General features: G+C 50.3%; 1 protein-coding gene across 3 annotated transcripts in view; it reads right to left on the bottom strand.

Moving 5' to 3' along the window:
• Positions 1-452: 452 nt before the first annotated feature.
• Positions 453-25809, bottom strand: part of Kremen1 (kringle containing transmembrane protein 1) — a 66050-nt gene continuing 40693 nt past the window's right edge. Inside the window, exons 4-10 of one of the 3 annotated variants that reach the window (XM_042667683.1) lie at positions 19234-19358; positions 16789-16942; positions 11326-11658; positions 10356-10562; positions 8488-8572; positions 5985-6182; positions 453-462 (exon numbers count right to left, since the gene is read on the bottom strand). In XM_042667683.1, the coding sequence (XP_042523617.1) occupies positions 6014-6182; positions 8488-8572; positions 10356-10562; positions 11326-11658; positions 16789-16942; positions 19234-19358 (1073 nt within the window). In that variant the 3' untranslated portion in view covers positions 453-462; positions 5985-6013. Of the gene's footprint in view, positions 463-2871; positions 6183-8487; positions 8573-10355; positions 10563-11325; positions 11659-16788; positions 16943-19233; positions 19359-25809 lie in introns of those variants that run through there. The other 2 variants (XM_042667682.1, XM_042667684.1) reach the window with 2 other exon arrangements.

Below are 25809 nucleotides of genomic sequence, written 5' to 3'. Positions count from 1 at the left end.
ATGAGGCCTGGGCCCTGCAAGCTGTAGTCTTCTCTGGAGACTGGAAATGACTTCCAGCTATGGTCGATGTTGCTTTTCCTGACCTTTAAAATTCTACCCCCAAACGAACTGTCCCTTTCAGGGAAGCAAAAGCAACCTTCTGTGAGTGGGTGGGAGGGGAGGGTCCCCCATTTTGGAGAAATCGAAGTTTCCCACATCTCCCAGACTCAGAGCCCCTGGTGCGATTTCCCATGCCCAAGGCACAGGGGGGAGAGAGGCCACGTGACCCCCAGGCTTCGAGACAAGGTCCTGTTGGTCCAGCCCTTTCCTTCTGCATGGGGAGAGCCGGTCACTGGATGCTTCACCAAGGAGGACGCTCCTGCTGCCCCCCCCCCCGCCATCTCCTGGGGGTGGGGAGGGCATTTGACACTGTGAGGTGAAGGTCAGGGAGTCCCCAAAGTCCACTCAAATGGGCTCAGAGGCCTCTTCCTGCCTCTATTGTCCCATAATCCAAAGGGGGCTCTTAGGGCAGGACACTTCTCCATTGTGGCTGCATTTATTTATTTTTCTGTTGCTGCCCAACTTGTATAAGAAATCCTACTCTAGTTTGCTTTCCACCAGCCATTTCCTGTCATGACAAATCTTCTCCTTCCCGGAAGGAGGAGGACAGGACTTCTGGGAATGAGAAGGAAAGTCAGGGAAGATAAACATTCGTCATGCTGGCCTTTAACTGTGCTGTCACACTGCGAAGAGGCGGGGGCTGGGAGCTGGCGGGGGCGGGGGCAGAGGTGAGGGGCAGGCATGACCCTCAGACTATCCAATGCTCTTGAGAAGCACCTGGGCGGACCGCCCCATTGGCATGTGTGGAGCTGGTCAGGCTAGATTTGTGTGGTCTTCTCCCATCTGCCCAGTGCTTACTGGACAGCTCTGCCCTGATGGCCCACAGGGATGTGGCTGGACTTATCCCAGTGGAACTCCTCAGATGACCTATGCCTTGCTGATCACTGTGTCAGGTGCCTCTCCTCACCCAGGCTCCAAGCTGAGTACCTGAGCATCTTACCACACACTCCTGTTCTTGTGTGTGTGCATGTTGGTTCTAGGGCTTGAATTCATGGCCTGGGCACTGACCCTGACCTTCTTTTGCTCAAGACTACCACTTGAGCCACAGCTCCACTTCCATCTTTTTTGGTAGTATATTGAAGGGTCTCATGGACTTTTCTGCCTGGGTTGGCTTCGAATCATGATCCTCAAATCTCAGCCTCCTGAGCTGCGAGGGATTACAGGCATGAGCCACCAGCCCTGCTCTTACTTAACCAGGACTCTAGCCTAGAATAGAAGCACAGCTGCCATGTCCTGGGAACACTCTCACCACCCACAGCCGCACAAGGCAGGCGCCATGACTGCCGTGAACAGGTGACAGGACAGGCACACAGGGCTGGGTTTCCTGTCCAAGGTCATGGTGTATGTGGGGGAGTTGGGGTGAAATATAAGTAGTCTAGTCTGAATGAAGCAATGCTAGTTTTTTTTTTGGGGGGGGTCTTCATCAGGCCCTGCCATCCCTCCCTGGACCTACGTATGTGCATGCCTCCTGGCCTTTAGTCTGCCTTTCTAAACAGAGAGGAGGAAATCTTTCCAAATTGGAATCTGCTAGATCCTCTAGTTCTGCTCCCAACTTTTGTCCCACACTGCCTTGCTGGGCCTCTGGGTTTTCACGGGCAACACAGGGGCAGCTGGGATATGATAATGCGTAAGAGTAGAGTGCCTGCAGGCTGCACAGCAGGTAGCTCAGCCCTGGAGCTGCTGTTAATATTCCTGAAAAGAGTTGAGCTGGACCCAGTGATACATACATACCTGTAGTCTCAGCCACAGATAAGAGGACTGCTGAAGCTCAGGAGTTCAGAACAAACCTAGGCTCCACAGCTCAAAAACAAAAGCCAAAGCATGGATTCAGCTAGAGAAATGTGGTAAGAGTGCTTGCCTGGCATGCACAAGACACCTCAAGAAAAAGAAGTCAGGTGCTAGTGGCTCATACCTGTAATCCTAGCTACACGAAAGGATGAAAATCGTGGTTCAAAGCCAGGCTGGCTGGAAAGTCTGTGTGACTCTATGGCCCAATTAACCACCAGAAAACCAGAAGTGATGCTGTGGGTAAAGTAGTAGAGCCTTAGCCTTGAGCAGAAAAGGCTTACGGACAGTGTCCTGGTCCTGAGTTCAAGCCCTATGACTGACCAAAAAAATAAAATTAAAATAAATAAAAAAGCCCAGGGATGGGTCAGTGTCCAGGCTCTGAGTTCAAGTTCCAGGAAAGTAAAGAAGAGAGGCCAGGCACTGGTGGCTCATGCCTGTAATCTGAGCTACTCAGGGAGCTGAGATTTGAGGAGTCCAGTTCGAAGCCAGCCTGGGCAGGAAAGTCCATGAGACCCTTATCTCCAATAAACTACTCAGAAAAAGCCAAAAGTGGCACTGTGGCTCAAGTGGTAGAACACTAGCCTGGAGAACAAAGAGGCTTAGGGATAGCGCTCAGGCCCTGAGTTCAAGCCCTGTGACTGACCCCCCCTCCAAAAAAAAAAAAGAGGAAGGGAAAGAAAGGAAGGAAGGAAGGAAGGAAGGAAGAGAAAAGAAAAAAGAGTGAGGAGAGGAAGGAGGGGTTGGCAGTAATTACATAAGCACAGAGAGACATTCCCTCACCTAACTTCATGGGGTCTCAGACACAGATACAGGTGGAGATTGTGGCTGACACAGCGCCCTCTCCTGGTGAAGTGCTGACTTGGACGTCCCAGGCAAGGCAAGCCAAGGCTGGCCTGGTGCTCACCAGGCCCCACCACCATTCCATAACCCGTTGGGAGCCAAGGTCCCTGGGAGCCCCCATAAAAACACAGCCTGGGCCCCCTGCTGTTTCTACAACAATGAGAATATTTATTTTCTCCAGACGGTAAAAATAACATTTTTTCTCTCTTTTGTAAAAGTTAAGTACCATTACATTCCTTTTTCTTAAATAACAAAATGCTAAAAATATATATATTAAATTGTATACAGTGCGTCACACTTCATTTTATATTTTAAAATACATGATGTTTCTATTTTATTCTCAAAGTTGCATATTAAGAGCATATTTACAAATAAAGCCTTGTCATCTGAAGTCAAAATCCCGGCTGGAAGGTGAGTTTGGGTGTGGCGCCACGCAGACCCCAAGGACAGCAGCTCCCCGTGCAGACAGAAAAGGGACTTCTAGCCTCTGACCTAAGGACACTCGTCCCAAAGGGGACATTTGCCTGACTGTCCCCCATGCCTGCTTCTGTCTGGTGAGTGTGTAGGCCCTGCCTGGGGTCTGGAGCCCAGACCTCCTGAAGGGCCGGGCCACAGCCGGGCTGCAAGGTTTGACACACCCCTCCTGCCAGAGCAGCTGAGCTGAGACCTGGCCAGGAGGTAGAACAATGAGGAAAGTAAACAAAGACACCAGGAAAACATCAAAAGGTAGTAACAAAAGCAGACATCAAAACATCAAGCTGAGCCAAGAGTGGAAAACTCAAGCAGGTGCCAGGTGCCAGGGCCGCGGAGTGGGGGTCCTGGCCTGGCCCCAGCGGGCAGGGAGGCTGGGTCCTGGAGGCCGTCCACTTCTAAGTGCTTGTGAAGATTCAGTGCGCGGTGGCCCTGGGGGCCGGGGATGGCCTGTAGGTGTCAGGCAAGCAGCCTGGGCTGGATCCAGGGTAGGCTGACTTCTGCCTAGGGTGGGCCTGGGGCCAGGGCTCTGGTCCTGGGGGCTTCTGGCTGGGTTGGAGTCTGGAGCTGGAGCCCACACTTGAGGGAAGAGCAGCCCAGTCACCTGGCCCCCCACTTCGTCCTGAGAGGTGAGGGGGAGGCACGGGCACGTCCCTGCTCATCCTCTGCTTCGCCAGAGGCAAGCCAAGTGGGGGAGCGCCCAGGCACCCCGCGCCTCCCACCTGCTGACGCGGGGCACGGCCACCGGAGACTGGGTGGCCGGACTGCTGCCAGCACCCGCTCCCCCCGGTCCCCTTTGAGTCTCTCCACCCTCCTCGGGCTCCTCTCCTCCACCAGGATCTCCACCAGCTCAGGGGCTCTGTGGGGTGCTGCTGGCTGATCCTGAGAGAGCCCATGGTGGTGCAGTGACAGAGTTGGGCCCGGACAATTTATGGCCTCTGTCCCCTATGCTGTTCTGAGGTGGGTTTGGGTTTCCTGTTTGGGGAGCTGAGCCCAGAGGAGCAGGATGAGCACAGGGTCACCCCCTGCCCTTCTGGGGCTCTGAGAAAGGGCTGGTCAGCTGCAGCCCCCTGCTGGGGCTTGGCCTCCCTGGCTCTGAGATGAGATGGGGGGGAGGGAAGGCATGAGGGGGAGGGTGGTAGACCTGTGGGCAGCCGAGCCTTTCCATGGCCAGATCCCACGCTCTCTGGGCTGTACGGGGCCAGCTCAGAGAACAAGCCCTCTGTAACGACACACAGCAGACGCTCGCATTGTAGAGGAGATTCCTCAAAAGCCACGGGGAGCTGGGACGGCAGAGTGCAGGCGCCAGTCTATTTCCAGTGGTGCTTGATTCTCAGACCCAGGGTCCTGTGGACAGCTGCTCTAGGGTGACCACCCTCTCTAGATCAAAGTGTGAGGTCGGCACCCAGTGCTCTGTGCCCTCCGCAGGCCCTCCTAGGTGCTGGGCCAGTGTCCCAGGCCACCTAGGGACACACTGTCTCTTCTCTGTGAATGGTCACTTCTCCTGGACTTTCGTGGCCTCCTGGTGTCTCTCTGCAGGCACTTCCCAGCTAGCCTCATTACTGCCTTCCATTCAGGACCCCAGGAAGGGCAGGGGCTTAGGCACCTGGGGGAGGTGGGGAGGAAATCCAGGAGGCCAGAGGCACAATCTGCACCAGGGCTTGAGTTCAGCAGGAAAGCCACATGCTGACAAAGGTCCAGGCCTGGGCTGCCCTCCTCAGATGCTGTTAAAGAGCCCCTTCCCATGGCAGAGCCTCTAAGTTAGAGAAGGCACTTAATGCTCCCAGCCCGAGGACACGGATTGCGCGCCTGGCTCAGTCTTGGAGGGTCTCCAGTTCCTGACACCTCTCTGTCCTCACCAACCTTCGTCCACTCCTGCCGGAGGGCAAGGGGGTGTGGGGCAGGGAGCTTCTCCCTTCCTAACCTGCCTGGTCCCCAGCTTCTGGGATGGATTTCACATGGGCACACAGGCCCCACAGCCCAGCCCACACATGCCACCCGAAAGGCTACACCAGAGTCTTTATACTCCCTGTTCTGAACGGAGAGTTGGCTGACAGGACCTGGGAGACTGGCCGGGCTCAGGCTCCACAGAACCACCAGCTGCTGGGGCCAGGCCAGATAAACCCAGTTCACAAGCAGTTACAAAAGCCTCCTGGGCTCATCTGCCTTCCTCCAGCTCACTATCCAGGCCGCTGAGCTTTGGAAAGAAGCCTCTAGCAAGAAGCACATGGACGAGGACCATGTGCCCATGGACCTTCTGCCCACGTGTGCCCGGGCTGGGCGGCATCCAGAGAACAAGGCCCCGGCTAGCACGGACTTCAGAGGCCACACACGCAGGTGAGCGGGCCAACCTCTAGAGAACCTGAGCATGCTTCCAGTCTGTCCTGCTCCAAACTGTAAAGACCAGGGGGAGACTGATCTGTGTGTGGACAAAGCAGAGGAGAAGCAAGAAAAACTCACACACTAAACCTACCCACCACCCAACAGTCATCTTGAATGACCTGAGCCTACTGCCAGCCCAAACACCTCTCTCGTCTCAGCTCCACTGTCTCAACACCCCTCTGCTGGGCCAGAGAGAGACAGGAAGGGCGGGGCCCTGGGCCCTGGGCCTTTCTCCTAAATGCAGGTGCTAAAGCAGTTGGCCTCTGGGCTCTGCCCTCCAGGTAGCATGGGGCTCCTCTTCAGTGCGCAGGAGGACTCCCTCAGCAGGCCGGGCAGAGAGAGGCAGGGAAGAGTTGGGAGAAACACAAGGGGAGGGTCAACCCCAGCAGCCTTCAGCCAGAGACACCTTGCGTCCTGCGTCCTGCGTGGGGTTCTAGTCACTTACAAGGGGATTCCGATCATCTTGTTGACTCTGACCCTTGAGCTTCTTCTTAAAGATGGAGATGGAAGTGGAAGGCTTATAAAAAATGCTCCAGATTTCCCCTGAAGCCGCTGGTTGGTGGCAGTCCCTGAGGTCCCCTGACTCAGAAACACGATGGGATCTGCCAAACAGAAAAATTTTCACGTAGATCAGAACAAAGTGCCCAAAGCAAAACAACCTCCTATTTCTTTCTTTTTGGTCAATTGTGGAGCTTGAACTCCGGACCTGGCGCTGTCCCTGAGCTTTTTTCCCTCAAAGCCAGTTCTCTATCGCTTGGGCCACAGCGTCACTTCTGGTTTTCTGGTGGTTAATTGGAGATAAGAGTCTCAGAGACATTTTTCTGCCCAGGCTAGCTTTGAACCATGAACCTCAGATCTCAGCCTTTAGAGTAGCTAGGATTACAGGCGGGAGCCACTGGTGCATGCATACAATCTACCACTTCATGGGGCACCCGTGTCTATGAAACAGGATGTCCAGTGGGGCGAACTCCCGGGTGGGACCCAAAGAGCTAATGGACTATCATGCCTGCGGGAATCAAAGGCAGTACAGCAAGCCAGATTCTTCTCAGAGTCACAAGAAACTTTGAGCTGGCACAATTGTTCAAATCTGGAAAAGACTGGCCTGAGAGACTATAACTTCTCAAATGCTTCCTTTTTTTTGGGTGGGTCCTGAGGCTTGAACTCAGGGTCTGGGTGCTGTCCCTGAGCTCTTTTGCTCAAGGCTAGTGCTCTATCCCTTTGAATCATAGCACCACTTCCAGTTTTTCTGGTAATTAATTGGAGATAAGAGTCTCACAGAGCCGGGCGCTGGTGGCTCACGCCTGTAGTCCTAGCTACTCAGGAGGCTGAGATCTGAGGAGCGAGGTTCAAAGCCAGCCCGGGCAGGAGAGACTGTGAGACTCCTATCTCCAATAAACCACCAGAAAACTGGAAGTGGTGCTGTAGCTCAAGTGGTAGAGCGCTCGCCTTGAGCTGAAGATCTGAGGGACAGCGCCCAGGCCCAGAGTTCAAGCCCCACGACCGACAAAAAAAAAAAATAGAGTCTCACAGACCTTTCCTGCCCAGACTGGCTTTGAACTGCAATCCTTAAATCTCAGCCTCCTGAGTAGCCAGGATTATAGGCATGAGCCACCAGCACTTGGCTATTATCCCATTTTATATAAGGGACTTGAACATCTGATAATATTACTGTCAACAAACAGCTAGGAACCAATCCATCACAGATACCAAGGGACGATTGTATATGTGTACATGTGCATGTGTGTGTGTGTGCATGTGTGTGTGGTATGTGTGTACATGTATCACAATAGGCATGGGTGTGAGCTTAGTAAACAGTAATAATGACATTATTTCTATTGAAGAATTCCAGACAATTCCAGAAGGAAGATGATCAAAGGTGGCCTTCATAGGACAGTGAAGACCATATTTCACTTATAAAAGTCTAAGGTGGAGAGCAAATAGGGTGAGGAGAAGGAAGATTTGGCTGGATTTTTCTTTGCTTTGTAAGCACATGAACAGCTGTCACCTGAACAATTGCTCTTTTCCTGGAAGGCAGCATTACCGAACTCAGGGAACAGAATAAAGGAACTTTTCCTCCCAAAATTAATCAAAATTGAGGGATAAAGCTTCTTTTTTTGAGACAGGATTTTTCTGGCCTTAAACTTACAATCTCTCCACCACAGCTTCTTAAGTAGTTGAGATTACAAGTACCTATCATGTGCCTGACTTTAAAAAAAAGAAAAATGATTATTAGGAGCCAGGCACTGATGGCTCACACCTATAATCCTAGCTACTCAGGAGGCTGACATCTGAGGATCTCAGAGGATCACAGTTTGAAGCCAGCCTAGGCAGGAAAGTCCGTGAAACTCTAATCTCCAATTAACTACTCAGAAAAAGACAAAAGTGGTGCTGTGTGCTGTGGCTCAAGTGATAGAGCACTAGCCTTGAAGCACTAGCTTAGAAGACAGCACCCAGGCCCTGAGTTCAAGCCTCAGGACAGGAAAAAAAAATAGGCAACAGTTAATAAAATGTCAGAATTCCTAAGCCTGTTTCTCAGTTTCTAGGAGGCATCAGGAAGTGTGCATGGTACTGTCTAAGAATCTTAACTCTTGTGTAAAAATCTCTACGCCAGGCCAGCACAAGCCAAAAAACCAGAAGTTGCTGCTTTTTGTGCCAGGATTGCTTTAATCCTCCTGAAATGAATCCCTTGGATGAAGAACAAACATGAACCCTTGAACAAACACAGTCCCTTGAACCTGTGTAGGATTTGTCAGTTGTACATTTCACTCTAATGCAAGGAGGAATGTCTACTGCCTTTGTGGCCATGGGCTGAGCTTTGCAGTCAATCCTGATAGGCCAACTGCGGCGGGAGGAGGGAATCCCACCCCTGCCCCCGGCTGGCGCCAGGCAGCTCTCTCAGGTACTCACTTGAATGTGACATGCAGCAGAATCTTTGCGACAATGGCGGTGACTGTGAGGATGAGGAGGGTTGCCAGGCCATACACTGTCCATCCTGCAAGTGAAAAAAAGACAGTTCACCACACCTGCGGTGCTCTGTGTCCCACAAGGGGCCAGCTGGGTCGTGGTGTAGGGCTGGGTGGCGGTGTGGGGCTGGGAGGGAGGCGGTGCGGGGCTGGGTGGCGGTGCAGGGCTGGGTGGAGTGTGGGGCTGGGGCTGGGTGGCAGTGCGGGGCTGGGGCTGGGTGGCAGTGCGGGGCTGGGTGGCAGTGCAGGGCTGGGCTGGGTGGCATTGTGGGGCTGGGTGGCAGTGCGGGGCTGGGTGGCAGTGTGGGGCTGGGCTGGGTGGCATTGTGGGGCTGGGTGGCAGTGTGGGGCTGGGTGGCGGTGCGGGGCTGGGTGGCAGTGTGGGGCTGGGTGGAGGTACAGGGCTGGGTTGTGGTACAGGGCTGGGTCAGGTGCTTCTGCAGGTGAAAGGCAGCCAGCAAAAGGGGCAGGGGAGCAGGAGCACTGAGAGTTGGGCTGGGTGTGGAGCTCTCTAGGTACCTCCCCTTGTTCTAGAACCCTCTTTTGTATGACCCAGAGCACACTGGATTGAGTCAAGGGGGGGCATCTACCGCTGGAACCACTCTGTCACCACTGTAACATCAAGCCTTTGAGCCTCCATTTTTCCATCGGAGAAAACAGTGTGACTAATAAAACTTCACAGGATTTCACTTGGGGTGCAGAGGGATCAGTGGGGGTCCTTCACTTGGGGCAGAGGGAGCAGTGGGGGCCCTTCACTTGGGGTAGAGGGAGCAGTGGGGGCCCTTCACTTGGGGTAGAGGGAGCAGTGGGGGCCCTTCACTTGGGGTACAGAGGGAGCAGCAGGGCCCTTCACTTGGGGTACAGAGGGAGCAGCAGGGCCCTTCACTTGGGGTGCAGAGGGAGTAGCGGGGGGCCCTTCACTTGGGTACAGAGGGAGCAGCGGGGGGGCCCTTCACTTGGGGTACAGAGGGAGCAGCAGGGCCCTTCACTTGGGGTACAGAGGGAGCAGCGGGGGGCCCTTCACTTGGGTGCAGAGGGAGCAGCAGGGCCCTTCACTTGGGTGCAGAGGGAGCAGCAGGGCTCCTCTGTGGCAGCCTTCCACGGCGAGTCCACTGTGCAGGGGAGCAGCATCATGACCAAGCCATGTCTGGTCCTCTCCAGCTCACTTTCCAGTGGCGGAAGAGCAGGCATTGAGGACGTGCATGCGCAGCCAAGTCAGCCAGCTTCATGACCAAAGGTCAGCCCCCTCCCCAGCCCTCTCCTGCAGGACCTTCCTCCACAGCGCCCCTTGCCACTGGCTTTTGCACTGTGTCATTTTTCTCCTCCCAAGCCCCCCAAGACAGGGGGAGGAGGGGTCCCCGGTTCATTGTGGGACTCAGTGCCTCCTCCAGGCTCAGTGGCTGGCACCCCACTGGAACACTTACCTATCTTTGGGGCTTGGAGGCTTTTTGTTGCCATGGACTAAACGTGGGGCCTTGTTCATACTAAGCACACCCACTATCCTGAGCCACAGTCCCCCCTCCATCCCACCCTACCTCCTCCACAGCTTTGAATGCACAAAGGAAGTGTCTGCAGATGTCAATACAGTAAGGAGGTGCAACTGGGCTCTAGACATATGATCTTCATCACTGGCTTTGCTGACCAATGACAGAGCATGAGAAACTCACTAGTGGGTTGTGGAGACGAGCACTTTTTCCTAGGGATTTAGGAACTCAGTGAGCGAGGACATTTCCCTCAAAGCCAGGACAAGCTAGAGACTGCAGCGCCAGGACCCCGAGCTGCCTGTGAAGGAGGAGCACCCTAAAGCGCTACCTTCCACGCGACGGCCGACGGCCCCTACGGTCGGTGCCCAGGAGTGGCTACCTGGGACGGTCTGCGGTGGGTGGCTGGGGCTGGTGGTGAGGACGTAGAGGACCTTGGAGTGGGCAGCGCTGACGCTGAGGTTGGCCTGCTCTGTGATCACCTCGGCCAGGGTCTGGTTGACAGTGGGCCTCTCCTGTGGCGGCTCTTCCTTGACGGCTGGAAGATGGAAAGGGACAATAGGGAGGAGAAGGCACAGGTCACGAAGATGAGGCCCTTCTCTCTGATTCACCTCTGCCTGCCATCTCTCCCACTGGGCCTGCTGGCTCCACAGCAGAACCAGTCAGCTCTGGCCCTGGCCTTGCAGGAGGCAGACACCTGGTCATGCTTCTGGTTCCCTACCTTCCTCTGCCTGGAATGCCCTCTCTACCCTGTTCTTCAGGACTGTCCCATCTGGAGGGGAGGGAGGCCCCTTCCTGCCCATCTCCTTAGCACAGGCCACCCAAACTCTTCTTGTGTTGTGCAATCCAGGAGAAGATGAGTCTGTACACCTGGGCATCTCAGAGGCTGATGGGACACATGCTGTGTTCACACCTGGGAGGCAACACCCCTGGGTCTGCGCTCCAGGAGGGTTTGAGGAGGGGTAGTTAGTCTTCAGGAGCAGCTGGGGTGTTCAGTGGCAGGAGGATCAACTGAACGAGGTCTCGAGAGACATCCCGTTCTGCTGACCTCAGCGTTCTTTCAGTTATCCTTTTAGCCCTCCCACGAAAACTGTCATCAGAACTATTAAAATAGCAGAACTGAAACATAAGCACATTGTGCAAGTCGGGGAGGTAGGGGGTGAGTCTAGCACTGGGACGATCTAGAGTTGGGTCAGTGGCTCCAGCTCCGGTGTGTCCAACAAGAGCCACACAAGCTTTGGAAGTCACAATACTGGGGAGTGAGGCCCAGGAGGCCCCCTGGCGAGATGAGCGTGTCTTACCTTGGTATAAGACAGCAAAGCCCTGGGCCTGATTGATGCGATCGGAGAAGAAATATAAGATGACGAAATCCAGAGAGACCTTAAAGGACAAAGGTGGGCGGTTTCTCCCGTTGAAACGGACCAGGACGCGGTGGGTGTAGCCATCCAGCAGCTCCACCATGTCCGCTGAGTCCCTGATGTCAAATAAGGTGAAGTTGAAGTGGATGTGGGAGGCTCCGGGCACCCGAATGGTCCAGTAGCAGACCCGCCCCGTGGCGTAGGTGTCAGGAAAGTCAGGGGAGTAGACCACGGAAGTCATGGCTGAGTAGTTTCCACCGCAGGCGCCAACAAGAGCTGCAGACAGACAGAAGACATGGTGCTGACTTTTGGTCGCCCCCCCCCCCCCCCCCCCCCGGGCTCACTCGCCAACACCCACAAAAAACAAAACTCTTCTTAGGGAGCCTGATCTCATTTCGTGTATTGTCTTTAAGCTACAAAACCAAACCTTCTTAGGTTTCAGGATCAAATCACAGCATGAATCACTTGAACTCTTAGCAAACGACAGTAGAGACCTTTTTGGTTTTGCCCAGGAGACCTAGGAATTAGCACACAGCACAGTGGTGCAGTCTAGGTTGGGGCCAGGCTGGAGTCAGAGAGTCTGGGCTAGGGACTGGCAGGGCCATATGATTCCTGGAGCCACACTTTCTCCTTCCCAGGCCTCTCCCATCTCGGCTTCCACCACCTGCTCTGGTATCCCGTGACAGATGAGACGGAGCGGTGGAAGCACTGGAGGCTGGCAGGAAGGCACTTGATGAGAAAGGTCGTAAAGAAGCAGGCCTCGGCGCCTGTGGGCAACCCCACTGCTTACAGACACAAAGCTCCCACTAGGGCTCCCGCTCCCACTTTTCAAGTGGTAAACTATGACATTCCGGCCTAGGGACCTAGCTCAGTGGTGCGGTGCTTGCCTAGCATGCACAAGGCCCTGAGTTTGATCCCTGAACTGAATGAAAAAAGAGAAAGAAAAAAGAAAGAGAAAAAGAGAAAGAAAGAGAAAGAAAGAAAGAAAGAGAAAGAAAGAAAGAGAGAGAGAGAGAGAGAGAAAGAAAGAAAGAAAGAAAGAAAGAAAGAAAGAAAGAAAGAAAGAAAGAAAGAAAGAAAGAAAGAAAGAAAGAAAAAGAAAGAAAGAAAGAAAAGATTTTCTACACAGCAGGAATACTAGATTGTCATCAGGGCACCAGGCATGTTGGATTTTTCTGGATTCCAGTCGTTGGCAGGCTCTCAGAAGGGGACACAACCTCTCTCTATTTTCCATGGTAAAGTATAAACAAGATCTTGGGAAGGCTTTAGGACACGGTATGGTGCTGGGATTTAAGAAGCAGGCTTGAAGGGTTGAGTGAGCTGGCTCACACTTGTAATCCCAGCTACAAGGGAAATGGAGACCAGAGGATTGTGGTTGGAGGAGACTAGCTCCTGGAAGCAAAAAGTTAGTGAGAGTCCATCTCAGCATAGAAACTGGGCATGGCTGTCACCCCAGCTGTGAAGGTGGTGAAGGAGGAGGATCACAGCCCAAGGCTTGTCTGGGGAAAACACAAGATCCCAGCTGAAAAACAAAGAAAAAAAAAGTAAAGGTGGTGGAGCACCGCCCTAGTAAAGCCTCAAGTTCAAACCCCAGTACCAAACCTACTCTCCAAAAATAACCAAAAAGCAGTCTTTAAAAGACTTCTGCTTCCCTCTAGGACATTGAAAGCAACCAAAAAATATGCTAATTGCCACGCATGGTGCTGCATTTCTGTAATCTTAGCACTTGGAGGCAGGAAAACTGTGTGTTTGAGATCCCATCTCAAACACTGAGAGTGCAGCTCAGCGATAAAACTCTTGCCCAGCATGCCAAGGCCTTCTGTTTGATCCCCAGCACAGAAAAACAAAAGTTTTCTCATCTTAGGAATGAGAAAAATTCTAGACAGTAAGAAGCCCCTCCAAGGAGAGCTGGACTGCAAAAAAAGGGGCTCAGCTGTGACCATGTGGGAGGAAGCAGTGGCCAGCACTGGACAAGTAAGCAGAGGGCAGATCCATTCTTCACTGGCCTGCAGGGCTGAGTGTGGGCTCGCCCCTCAGCTGAGGATTACAGGAGGCCAGACACGGGGTGTTTCGTGTTCTGCAAGCTGTTGCAGGCTGAGTGCTGCCAAGAGTCACTGGGGCTGGGGGCAGTGGGGGGCGGGGAGGGAACGGCCAGAGCCCCTCAGTGGCAGAGGTATGAGGGAGTGTTGGCTACCACTGAAGCACTGCCCCTTCCTGGGCTCTCAGAAGAGTAAAAACCCCTCCTCTGCAGGGGGAGGACAGCAAGCACCCCTCAGCCCCTGGGACAGGCCGTTAGAGGGTAGAGGCAAGCAGGCAGCAATGCCCTGCTTCTGGGAGAAGAGCAGTGGAAGTAAGTGGCACATGCCCTGAGTCCTCCTGGGGAGGGGCAGGAAGCTTTCTTTCCTAAGATCCACCTTGGGCAAGGCAGTGTGTGGGGTGCGGGAAGACTGGAAGCCTTGTCACCACTTCCCAGTAGCCTGTTCTGCCTAAGCCTGAGAACGGAGGCAAGGTAGCCCCAAACCCTGACCTCCAGACTAACTGAGGACAGAAAAGTGGGAAGGAGGAGGGCGCCCTTCTGAGGTCCAAAGCTGAGGGTGGATCAGGAACATGGAGACCCATGGGGCTCCTCTGCCCTGTACCACCCACCACCAGAGGAATTCAAAGCCTGACCTGCATTGAGGCAGTGCAAATATGACACCCAGACCCAGCTCCACCACGGCTGCAGCGCCCAGCTGGCGTCAAGTATGCACACTGCTGCCCTCAGCACCCGCAAACTATAGCACATGCACGAAAGCAAAAGGGAAAGTGGGAGGAGACTGTCAAGAGAGAAAATGACCGTGCTCACACTTGTAATCCTAGTTACTCCAGAGGCTGAGGTCTAAGGATTGAGGTTCGATGCCAGCCCAGTTAGAAAAAGGCTGTGAGACTCTCATCTCCAATAATTGAACTACTCAAAAAAAAAAAAGTTGGAAGTAGAGCTGTGGTTCACGTGGGAGAGTGCTAGCAGAAGCAGCTCAGGCTGTTTTTGCTTTTGGAGTTTTTTCTTTTTGGGGGGCTAAGGGAGGAAGGAGGCGTGAATAAATGCAATCATGCTATTCAGTATATCTATGTGGAAAATGAACTATGTAACTAGCGGGCAGGGACAGGAGAAGAAAATTGGGGGTGACATTGGACAAAAAGAAATGTACTCATTACCTGACTTATGAAATGGTAACTCCTCTGTACACCTTACTAACAACAATAAAATTATATTTAAAAAAAAAAAAAGATGCCAGGCGCTGGTGGCTCACGCCTGTAATCCTAGCTACTCAGGAGGCTGAAATCTGTGGATCGTGGTTCAAAGCCAGCCTGGGCAGGAAAGTCTGTGAGACTCCTATCTCCAATAAACCACCAGAAAACCGGAAGTGGCGCTGTAGCTCAAGTGGTAGAGTTGCTCGCCTTGAGCTGAAGAGCTGAGGGACAGCGCCTGGGCCCAGAGTTCAAGCCCCACGACTGACCAAAAAAAAAAAAAAGGAAGCTGAAGAACATTGCCTGGACTCGGAGTGCAAGCTCCAGGACCAGCACAAAACAACAACAAACAGCCAGACTCACACTTGTAATCCTAGCTACTCACGAGGCTGAATTCTGAAGATTCCAGTTTGAAGCCAGCCAGGCAGACAAATCCAACTCATCTCCAATTAACTAACAAAAAGCTGGAAGTGGGCAGAGCCATATCCTCAGGTGAGTTGGATGTTGGACCTTTTAGACATGAAGCTACTATGAATACAGTTAAGTATCTGTTGGAAGTTATTGAAATTTTAGCAGAGATACAGAAATTATTAAAAGGGAGCAAATGTAAGAGCAGCTAATATGATAAAACAAGTTCGAATCACCCAACATATGTATAATTATAGCCCCACAAGGAGCTAAAAATGAAAAAGCACTGGGCATCAAGTCTAGCATATATCAAGTACTGAGAAAGTACAATTATTTTTTGTCACAGTTAATTCATTTAGTGCATGCCTGTGTGAGGACTAGCACTTTCTTTTCTTTTTTGGGCGGTCATGGGGCCTGAGCTCTAGGCCTGGGCACTGGCCCTCAGCTGTTCAGCTCAAGGCTAGCGCTCTACCACTTGAGCCACAAGGTCACTTTCGGCTTTTTCTGCTTATGTGGTGCTGAGGAATTGAACCCAGGGCCTCATGCGTGCAAGGCAAGCACTCTACCATGGAGCCACCTTCCCAGCCCCTTTATATGTGTTTTTAGCACCAAAGGTACTAAAACAACTTATGTCCACTTGACATCACTAATAAAGGCACTACACTAAGCGAAATGCAGTTTATCTGCTCAAATAAAAAGATGCTGATGGATAAAAGACTATCAAGAATAAAAACTATAGTCAGGTGCTGATGGCTCATGCCTGTAATTCTAGCTACTCAGGAGACTGAGATCTGAGGATCATGGTTCAATGCCAGTCAGCGTAGGAAAGTCTAGGAGACTCTTATCTCCAATTAACCACTAGAAACTGGAAGTGGTACTGTGGCTCAAAGTGGTAGAGCTCTAGTCTTGAGCACAAAAGGTCGCTGACAGTACCCAGGCCCCCAGGCCCTGAGTTTAAGCCCCATGACTGACAAAGACTAAATGAATGAATGAATGAAATCTATAGCTCTGTGTGTGTGTGTGTGTGGTGCGTGCATGTGCACACCAGTACTAGGACTTGAACTCAGGACTTGGGACACTGTCCCTTAGCTTTCTGTTTTTTTCTTCTCAAGGCTAGCACTCTACCCCTTGAACCACAGCTCCACTTCTGGCTTTTTGGTGGTTAGTTGGAGAGTCCCATGGCTTTTTCTGCCTGGGCTGCCTTTGAACTGAGATCCTCAGATCTCAGCCTCCTGAGTAGCTAGGATCACAGGAATGAGCCACTGACACCAGGCTTCTTTCCACAGACTCCATCGTAAAGTCTCATGACCACGGAGTGGGTGCGGAGGATTATGGCAAGGGACTGGGGCCTCAGAGGGAAACGCTTTGGCTCTGCCTCTGGCTGGCATCTCACACAAGTGGCAGCTTAGAGACGAGGTGGCTCAGGGTGAGCCCAGTGCCAGACTGGAAGAACAACTTGAAGCCCTTGCTGGCATCTGAGATGCACAGGAAAGAGGAAACCCCAAAGCCTACACCCCACGAAGCAGGCTGAAACAAACCACACAGCTCCGTCAGTGTCCACGTAGAAGTGGACTGTCTGCAGCTTAGAGGAGGTCATGCTGCACCACCACACTCTCAGCACTACCCGTAGGTGAGATGGTTATACCTCTGTCCTCCAGGGCTCCGCCTGCCTGTGCCGTGCGGCACAGCTAGGGTGCTTGGTGAGCTCTGGCAGGTGAGTGAATGAATTGGTGCAAGGCAGGCAGAGGTGGGCGCTGTGCGCGTACTCACTGTCAAAGAGGATGATCCTGCCATCGCCACCACATGGCTGAGTGTGGTCCCCAAAGCAGACGCTGTTGCACTCGGTGCTGGCGGCCTCCCCGTACTTCCAGTAGTCGGCATTGTTCCCGCAGAAGCACGCGTAGCCTGATTCCATCCCAGCGAACTGCCGGGCACAGAAGGCACAGGGGGGAGCATCAGCAGTCAGCCCACCCACCCAGGCCACCGTGCCCTGGCCGCTCCCCATCTCACTCCACAGATGCGCAATTCCTGGCAGAGCAGAGGGACTCACTGATGTTTCCCTGTCAGTGAGAATCCTTTCTGAAGTTTGTGTTTCCACTGTATTTAGTTAAGTTTTAAGGGTGAGGAAAATCCCATAAGCTTGAAATATTACTAACAGCTAAAATTTAATGGGCTATTTACTATGTGCTAGGTAGTAAATGCTTTCTTTATACCTAATCCTAATAGAAAACTCACGACCAACAACAAAAAAAATCATTTCATCTTTTATAATACCAGAGAGGCATATAGTTCTCTTTTTATTATTTACTTAATTTTTTCATTGGCCGTGGGGCTTGAACTCTGGGCCTAGGCACTGTCCCTCAGCTCTTCAGCTCAAGGCTAGCGTTCTACCACTTGAGCCACAGCACCACTTCCGGCTTTCTGATGGTTTATTGGAGATAAGAGTTTCATGGACTTTCCTGCCTGGGCTGGCTTTGAATCTAGACTACAGGCAAGAGCCAGCTTTATTTTTTATTTTTGTGCCAATCATGGGGCTTGAACTCAAGACCTAAGCACTGTCCCTGAGTATTTGTACTCAGTGCCCTACCACTTAAACCACAGTTCCACTTCCAGCCTTTTGTGGTTAATTAGAGACAAAAGTCTCATAGACTTTCCTGCCTTGGCTGGCTTCAAATGGTGATCCTCAGATCTCACTCAGCCTCCTCAGTAGTTAGCATTATAGGTGTGAGCCACCCATGCCTGTTTTTTTTTTTAAACTGTCTAATTATATGCTAACACTAGATACATAACTCTTAGACACTAGATTCTTACCATATATATGATTTGTAATGTTTTCTTTTACCCAGGAGTTGTCTACTTCTTATTAGTGACCTTGAGACACAGAAGGTTTTTGTTTTTTGGTCAGTTGTGGGACCTGAACTCTGGGCCTGGGCACTGTCCCTGAGCTCTTCAGCTCAAGGCTAGCACTCTACCACTTGAGCCACAGTGCCACTTCCGGCTTTTTCTGCTTGTGTGGTGCTGAAGAATCGAACCCAGGGCTTCATGCATACAAGGCAAGCACTCTACCTCTGAGCCACCTCTGAGCTACCTCCCCAGCCCTTGTTGTTTGTTGTTGTTGTTGCTGGTCCTGGGGCTTGCACTTAAGGCCTGAGTGGTATCCTTGAGCTCTTTTTGCTCAAGGCTAATGCTCTACCTGCATGAGTCACAGCTCTACTTCTGGCTATCTGGTGTTTAACTGGAGATGACAGTCTAAGGACTCTCCTGCTTAGGCTGGCTTTGAATGGTGATCCTCAGATCTCAGTCTCCTGAATGGTTAGGATTATTGGCGTGAGCCACCAGCCTGGTATTTTTAAAGCCTTGCTGACATCCAATTTATCAGTTTTTCTTTGGTGTGTACTTTTGCTGTCATAACTAAGGAATCACTGCTTAATCCAAACCTGAGGTCAGGCATATTTATGCTGTTCTTCCTGCTAAGGGTTTTCACAGTTTTAACTCTTATACTTAGGTTTTTGATCCATTTTAATCTTATAAATGCAGTCTAGAATAAGGTCCATATTCATTCTTATGCATGCAGGTATCCAGGTGCTTTAGTACCTTTGTTGAAAAGACCATTTTTTTCTTTTTCCATATTAGGATTCTGGCACCTTTGTTGAAAAGCAACCGATCATCAATATATGAATTTATTTAGAACTCTTATTTCTACTCCACTATGTCTATTTTTCCCCCCGAGGCTGGAGTTTGAACTCAGGACTTCATGCTTGCTATGCAAGTGATCTACTGCTGAGCCCTTTTTTGTACTGGTCATTTTGAGATAGGGTCTTGCTTTTGGCCTAGCCTCAGGCCTGGATGGTGATCCTCCTATTTCATTCACACTTTCTGACTTAGCTAACAGATGTGCAGTGATTTTTCCATTGAGATGATATCTTGCAACCCTTTTTTGCCCAGGCTGGCTTAGAACAGTAAATCTTCCTGACTTCAGTCTATCTTGTAGCTAAAATGATAAGGAAACACCACTCTTCTTGCTATTAGTTGAGAATCTTTTGCCTGAACTAGCCTTTAACCTTGATCCTCTCAATCTCAGCCTCTGGAGTAGCTAGGATTATATGTATGAGCCACTGTGCCCAGCTTTAATCTACATATACTTAAAAGTTAGTTTAGCAAAATACACTTTCATCCTCATTGTCTTCCAGAATCATACAGCCACAGACCCCTTACCTTAAACCTCTGACTCCGACAAAAGCTGATGCAGGTTTGGATGGTGAGTTTGTTGGATGTTTTGCTGGCACCAGTTAGAGGAGGTGGGTTTCCGTGGTCCTTGTAGCAGCCAAGGTTTCCAGGCACTGGAGTGAAAAAGAAGTATTTCTCATCTGGTTGTGAAATACCAGGGAAGAGTGATGCGCACCAGGGGCTGCCATCTCATCTGGTGTTTCTACTCCTGAGGCACAAACAAATAACCTGCCACGGGCTTTAAACGCAGAAGCCTCAGTGTTCTCTGCCAAGTACCATGCTTTTGTTTTGTTGTGATGAGTATGTAAGATCCAGGTTTTTCTCTAGCAACCCTAAGGGCCCTACTGACCTCGCTGGTGATGATAGGAGAAGGACACATTTCTGAAAAAAACAGACAAACTGTCAGATGCAAATTATGTTTCAGCTTCACTAGAGGGAGCGGGGCATAGAGGTGGATGCTTGCAATTCCAGCCCTCAGGAGGGGATCAGGGCAGGAGGGTCATGAGTTCAAGGTTCATCAGGGCTATACAGCGAGACCCTACCTCAAAAATAACCCCAAACAAAACAAACAAATGAGCTGGGCACTGGTGGCTCATGCTTGTGATCCTAGCTACTCAGGAGGCTGAAATCTGAGGATCGTGGTTTGAAGCCAGCCCAGACAGGAAAGTCTTGGGACTTATCTCCAATTAATCACCAGAAAACAGGAAGTGGAACTGTGGCTCAAAGTGGTAGAGTACTAGCCTTGAACAAAAAAAGCTCAGGGACAGTGCCCAAGCCTTCAGTTTAAGCCCCAGGGGACGGACACACACACACACACACACACACACACACACACACACACACACACACACACACACACACACACACACACACACACACACACACACACACATGAAAACTCATCATCCTAACTCCCCCTGTTCCATACAAAGTGCTACAGTTAAGGTTCCACAAGGTTTTTAAGTTTCTGTCATTGTTTTGTCTTTGTCCAATACTAGGGTTTGAAGTCAGAGACTTGTGTTTACTAAGCTTACTGGCTAGTTTTCTACCTCTTGAGCCATGTCTCTAATCTGTTTTTTTGCTGATTATTTTGGAAAAGTCTGACTTTTCTGCCCAGGCTGGCCTCAAGCTATGATCCTCCAGATCTCAGCCACCTGTGTAGCTAGGCTTACAGGTGTGAACCACTGGCTTCAGAGTCTGAAGGTCTTTTGGTGAGTGGACTGATTTCTTATTGTGATTAAATACCCATAAACCCACTTGTTTATGATATAAATTTGTAACCTTTTAGTTCTGGAAGCCAGAAGTACTGAATGGATCTGGCAGGGCTGAGTCTCTCCAGGGGGCTCTAAGAATGTGTTCTTTGCCTTTCATCCTGGAAGTGGCCCACATTCGTGGGTTTATGGCCAGAGCATTGTTCTGTTGCCACCGTCACCTCTCCTTCTCTCCCTCAGCTTCCGCTGGGCCTCTCTTTGTAAGGACCCTTGGGGTGGCCGACCCAGGTTGGTCTATATCAAAATATTGAACCGTGTCTAAAAAGTTCCTTATGCTATCTAGGGTCACATTTTCACAGACTTGAGACCCCAAATTCCTTGGTTTTTTTTTTTTTTTTTTGCAGTGCTAGGGTTTAAACCCAGGGTATTGTTTATGCTGGGTGAGTACACTACCACTGAGCCCATCAGACTCAAGATTACAAACATATGCTAGGTGCTGGTGGCTCACACCTAAAATCCCAGCTACTCAGAAGACTGAGATTGGAAGGATATAGTTTAAAGCCAGCCTGGGCAGATAATTTGTGAGACTCCAATTAACCAGCAAAAAGCCAGAAATGGAGGTGTGGCTCAAGTACTAGAGCACCAGCCCTTGAGAAAAAAAACAGCCAAGCAAGTTCTAGTACTAGCACATAAGAAAAGAAAAACGAGACATCTTTCAGGGGCCATCATTCAGCCTACCACAGTAAGCGTATCAGTGTTTCACAACCAAACCTCATGGTTTGGTTTGGCGAAAGAGGACTAGAGGAATGTAGGCAGTAGTCAGCTTTCCCAGATGGCCCGATGTTTGTTCCCAGCATGTTGTGATAAGAGGTGCACAGAGAGACCCAGCCCCTGGAATTTCCTGAGTAATTCTGTTCTCATGTGGCAACTCAGGGTGGGCTCCTAGTTAGTTTGAAGATAGGGGCTCTCACCAGAAAGATGAAGCCATTATTCCTTACCCTCCAAGAAGGGGTTTATCAATTACGTGATGAAGGTTCTTTAAAAACCTCCAAATGCTCTTTGGGAGTCAGAGTGTTTCTGGGTAGCCAAACACATCCAGGTGCTGGGAGGATGGGACACTCTGTGGAGAGAAGCTTTGTGCTTGGGATCCTTCCAGACTCAAACCTCCATGCTTCTCATCTGGCTGGTGTCTGGACTCTTCGTGACTCCTTTGATAATAAACGAACAAGCTGGGTGTCAGTGGCTCCCATCTGTCACCTTAGCTACTCAGGAGGCTGCGATCTGAGGATCTAGATTCAAAGCCAGCCTGGGCAGGAAAGTCTATAAGGCTTTTATCTCCAATTAACCATTAAAAAAGCCAGAAGCAGAGCTGCGACTCAAGTGGTAGAGCACTAGCCTTGAGCAAAAAAAAGCTAAGGAATAGCACCCAGGTTCAGAGTTCAAGCCCCAGTACTAGCAAAACAAACAAACAAAAACATCAAATAAGTGGGAACTGAAAAACAACAACAACGAAATCCCACAAAAACTTCTTTGGACAAATTTCTTACCTCTTGGTGTTCATGCCCTATATATACATATGATTAGGACTAGTGATTTACTTTTGACCAACAAAAAGTGGCAAAGTTGACAGAAACTTTTTTTTGGTGGTGGGGCCTAAACTCTGGGCCTGGGCGCTATCCCTCAGCTCTTTAGCTCAAGGCTAGCACTCTACCACTTGAGCCACAGCGCCATTTCCGGCTTTTCTGCTTATGTGGTGGTGAGGAATTGAACCCAGGGCCTCATGTATGCAAGGCAAGCACTCTACCACTGAGCCAATTTCCCAGTCCAGGAAGTCATTTTTTCTATTAGGTTACAAAAGTTCTTCAACTTGCCTCCTCAGTTAGTATACTTTTCTTTTCTTTCTTCATTTTTTTAAAAATAAGGCTTACTATGTTGTCTAAGGTGGCCTTGAACTCATGATCCTCCTGCTTTATCCTGCAAAGTATTTAGGATTACAGGTGGGAACCATTGTGCTTGGCTTCATATTTCTATGAAGCAATAAACTCTGTCAGAAGCCATGTGGCAAAAAAATTGAGGGTGGCTTTCAGCCAACAGCCAATATGAAACTGAGCCTTTTAGCTCAACAGACCACAAAGAACCGATTCCTACTAACAACTATGTGAGTTGGGAAGTGGATCTCTCCCAAGTCAGGCCTTCAGATGAGATTCCAGCCCTGGCAAACACTTTGATTTCAGCTTTATGAGAGACCTCAATGTTGAGGACCAAGCTAATTCACACCTGAATTTTATGGCTCATAGAATGTGTAAAACAATAAATATGTGCTTCTGTAAGTTTGTAGGAAATTGATCAGACAGCAAGAGACAACTAATACATACATACATACAAACATACATACATATATACATACATACATATGTATAATACATAGCAAATCCAGTGTGAGTCATGGACAAACCAGCCATTCTGGACCTTAATTTTCTACCAGCCTTATTGTGTGTGTGTGTGTGTATGTGTGTGTGTGTATGTGTTAGTACCAGGGCCCTGGGTGCTAGCCCTTAGCACTCTGTTGCTTGAATTATACCTACAAGCCTTACTTTAATATAATTATTATAATTATTGTTATTATTATTTGTGTGTGCGTGCTGGTCCTGGGGCTTGAATTCAGGGCCTGGCTGCTGTCCTTGAGCTTCTTTGCTGAACCACAACTCCACTTCTGGCATTTTTGGTAGTTAATTGGAGATAAGAATCTCAAAGAACCCAGCACTGGTGGCTCACGCCTGTAATCCTAGCTACTCAGGAGGCTGAGATTTGAGGATGGCAGTTCAAAGCCAGCCTGGGCAGCAAAACCCATGAGACTCTTATCTCCAAATAACCACCAGAAAAAAACCTGGAAGTGGTGCTGTGGCTCAAGTGGTAGAGAGTCTGCCTTGAGCTGAAGAGCTCAGGGACAGTGCCAAGGCCCAGAGTTCAAGCCCCATGACAAAAAAAAAAAAAAGAGTCTCAAGGACTTTCCTACCTAGGTTGGCTTGAAACTGTGATCCTCAGATCTCAGCCTCCTGAGCACCTAGGATTACAGGCGTGAGCCACCGGCGCCTAGCATCCCTCCTTTCTAAGACTGGAAAACAACATGGTCCAGTTTCAGGAGCTTTATCTCCACATTAAGCCTCTGCTGAACATATAAAATATATGCACATATTTGAAGGCACACCCACACACTTTTATTTCTTCTTGATCAGCTCGTTTTAATTGACAGGAAGTACCACTGCTGACCCAAATGCTCACCCCTTCCCCCTTTCAAGTGGCTGCCGGCTCCCTTGCGTCACACATGGTTCAAATATAACAAATGTGGCTCACCACACAAATGTTAAGATGAATCTTTCGGAAACAAACCAAATCTCTATAGTAGCAAATGTAAACAGAATGGCTGTAGGCAGCAGGGAGTCCAGTGCTCAGCACAGGCCTGGTTTGAGCATGTCTGGGTTAAGGGTTTAAACAACTGCAGAAAAGTTAAGCATCTGTACTCAGGGCCATGTGCTGCCAGCTGAGTTTGTTAAGGGGACCTTACATATGGAAACATGAGCCGTGCATTTAATGGTTCTTAGTAAGAGAATGGTCATGATCATTGGTCTCGATCTTGGTCACTGAGACTCAGGTTTTGGTCCCATTTATTCCATTATGCTTGCAAGTAAGCATGTTATTACGTATTAGTCTACAGACAGCCCAAGGCACATAGTCATCAGCGTTAAGGTCAGACATAAGCAAGGCCACGGGTTGCGAGAATACAGCTGGAACCTATAAGCTTTATTCACAGCAAGGTGGTGAGCAGATCCCGACAGCTCCAATCCTGTCCCAAAGGAGCAGTGTGGGCTCCCACTGCCCCAGGCGGCAGGCAGACCATGGGGAATTACCATCTGAACATCAAAGGCTGGGGTACCCTCCTTGTCTCCCCAAGTCCATCAGTTGCCAAAACGGTCCCTAGATCTCACACACAAACATCTCTCTGTGCCTCTCCACATGGCTGATTCCCAGGCCTACATCTGCTCCTAGAACACTGCATGGGACTTCTGTGTCACCTCTATTTCTAAGCTCTTCCTCCTCTAATCTAGACAACACAACTGTAGCCACAAAAACCCTGCCATACAGAAGGAGTGGCAAGTGCAGAGGTCTGAGGCCTTTGAGGAACTGTAAGGAGTGTGGGTGGCCAGGGACAGAGGGAGGGAAGCAATGTGGGTCCTGTGTCAGGCCCGGAAGGGCTCCTGGCTGTCCATAGGATGACGTTTTCACATGGTATACAAGGCCTTCCTGGCCCTGCACAGACCCCTGCCCTGCACCCCCCAGCAGGCCCTAGCTCCCTCATCTCACACTCTGCACAAGTGCCATCCTGGGGCCCTTCCAAGTTCCCAGCTGCACCTTGCTCTCTGTTCCCTGGAGCTTTGCACACACACACTATGCCCTCTGCTTCGAATACCCTTCCCTTCTTCGAATTTCAGCCTGAGCATCATTTTCCCTTGGAAGCTCCATGACCTGCCCTCCTCCCCACCCTGGCCCCATAAAACAGGGGGTTATAGGACCCTGCTGTGCAGTCTGATAGCAGCTTAGGCCAAGTGTGGCTTCAAAAACTCTTGTCCCAAATAGCCATGAGTGAGTCAAGGGCAGGGCTGTTTCTTCCACACTCCTCTGTCTCCCAGGGTCCCAGCAGGGAGCTGTGGCTGAGCTGGAACAGGTGGGTGCTTTACAGGCTGCAGTGAGGCCCAGCAGGGTGAAGACAAAGGCGAAGCTGATGTGCATGACTGCTTTTAAGTTCTTCCTCACTGTTTTCTCCGTCTATCCAGAAACCTCATTCTGTGCTTTCCATACAGGTAAACTTTGAAACTACTTTAAAAAGTTTAATTAAGGGCTGGGAAGGTGGCTCAGTGGTAGAGCGCTTGCCTTGCATGCCTGAGGCCCTGGGTTCGATTCCTCAGCACCACATAAGCAAAAAGAAAAAAAAAGCCGGAAGTGGAGCTGTTGCTCAAGTGGTAGAGCACTAGCCTTGAGCTGAAAAGCTGAGGAATAGTGCCCAGGCCCAGAGTTCAGGCCCCACGACTGGACCCAAAAAAACAAAACAAAACAAAAAGTTTAATTAAAAAATCATCACGTTTCAAAAAAGTTTCTTAAGTAACTTTCATGGGATTTCGCCTACTCTAAATTCCTTGTAACTTGAGGTCATCAATGTACTTCATCAACAGGAGCCTAGATTGGGTATGGTCAGGCAAGAGAAACATAGGCAAGAGTTCAAATCCAGCCTGGTCAATGTAGTAAGACTTTTTTTTTTTTTTAAATTTTTGGTCCTGGGGCTTGAACACTGGGCCTG

Source organism: Dipodomys spectabilis, unplaced genomic scaffold, assembly GCF_019054845.1.
Source record: "Dipodomys spectabilis isolate Male_0828 unplaced genomic scaffold, ASM1905484v1 ptg000416l, whole genome shotgun sequence".
Lineage (NCBI taxonomy): Eukaryota > Metazoa > Chordata > Mammalia > Rodentia > Heteromyidae > Dipodomys > Dipodomys spectabilis.
This window is presented reverse-complemented; position numbering and strand designations above follow the sequence as displayed.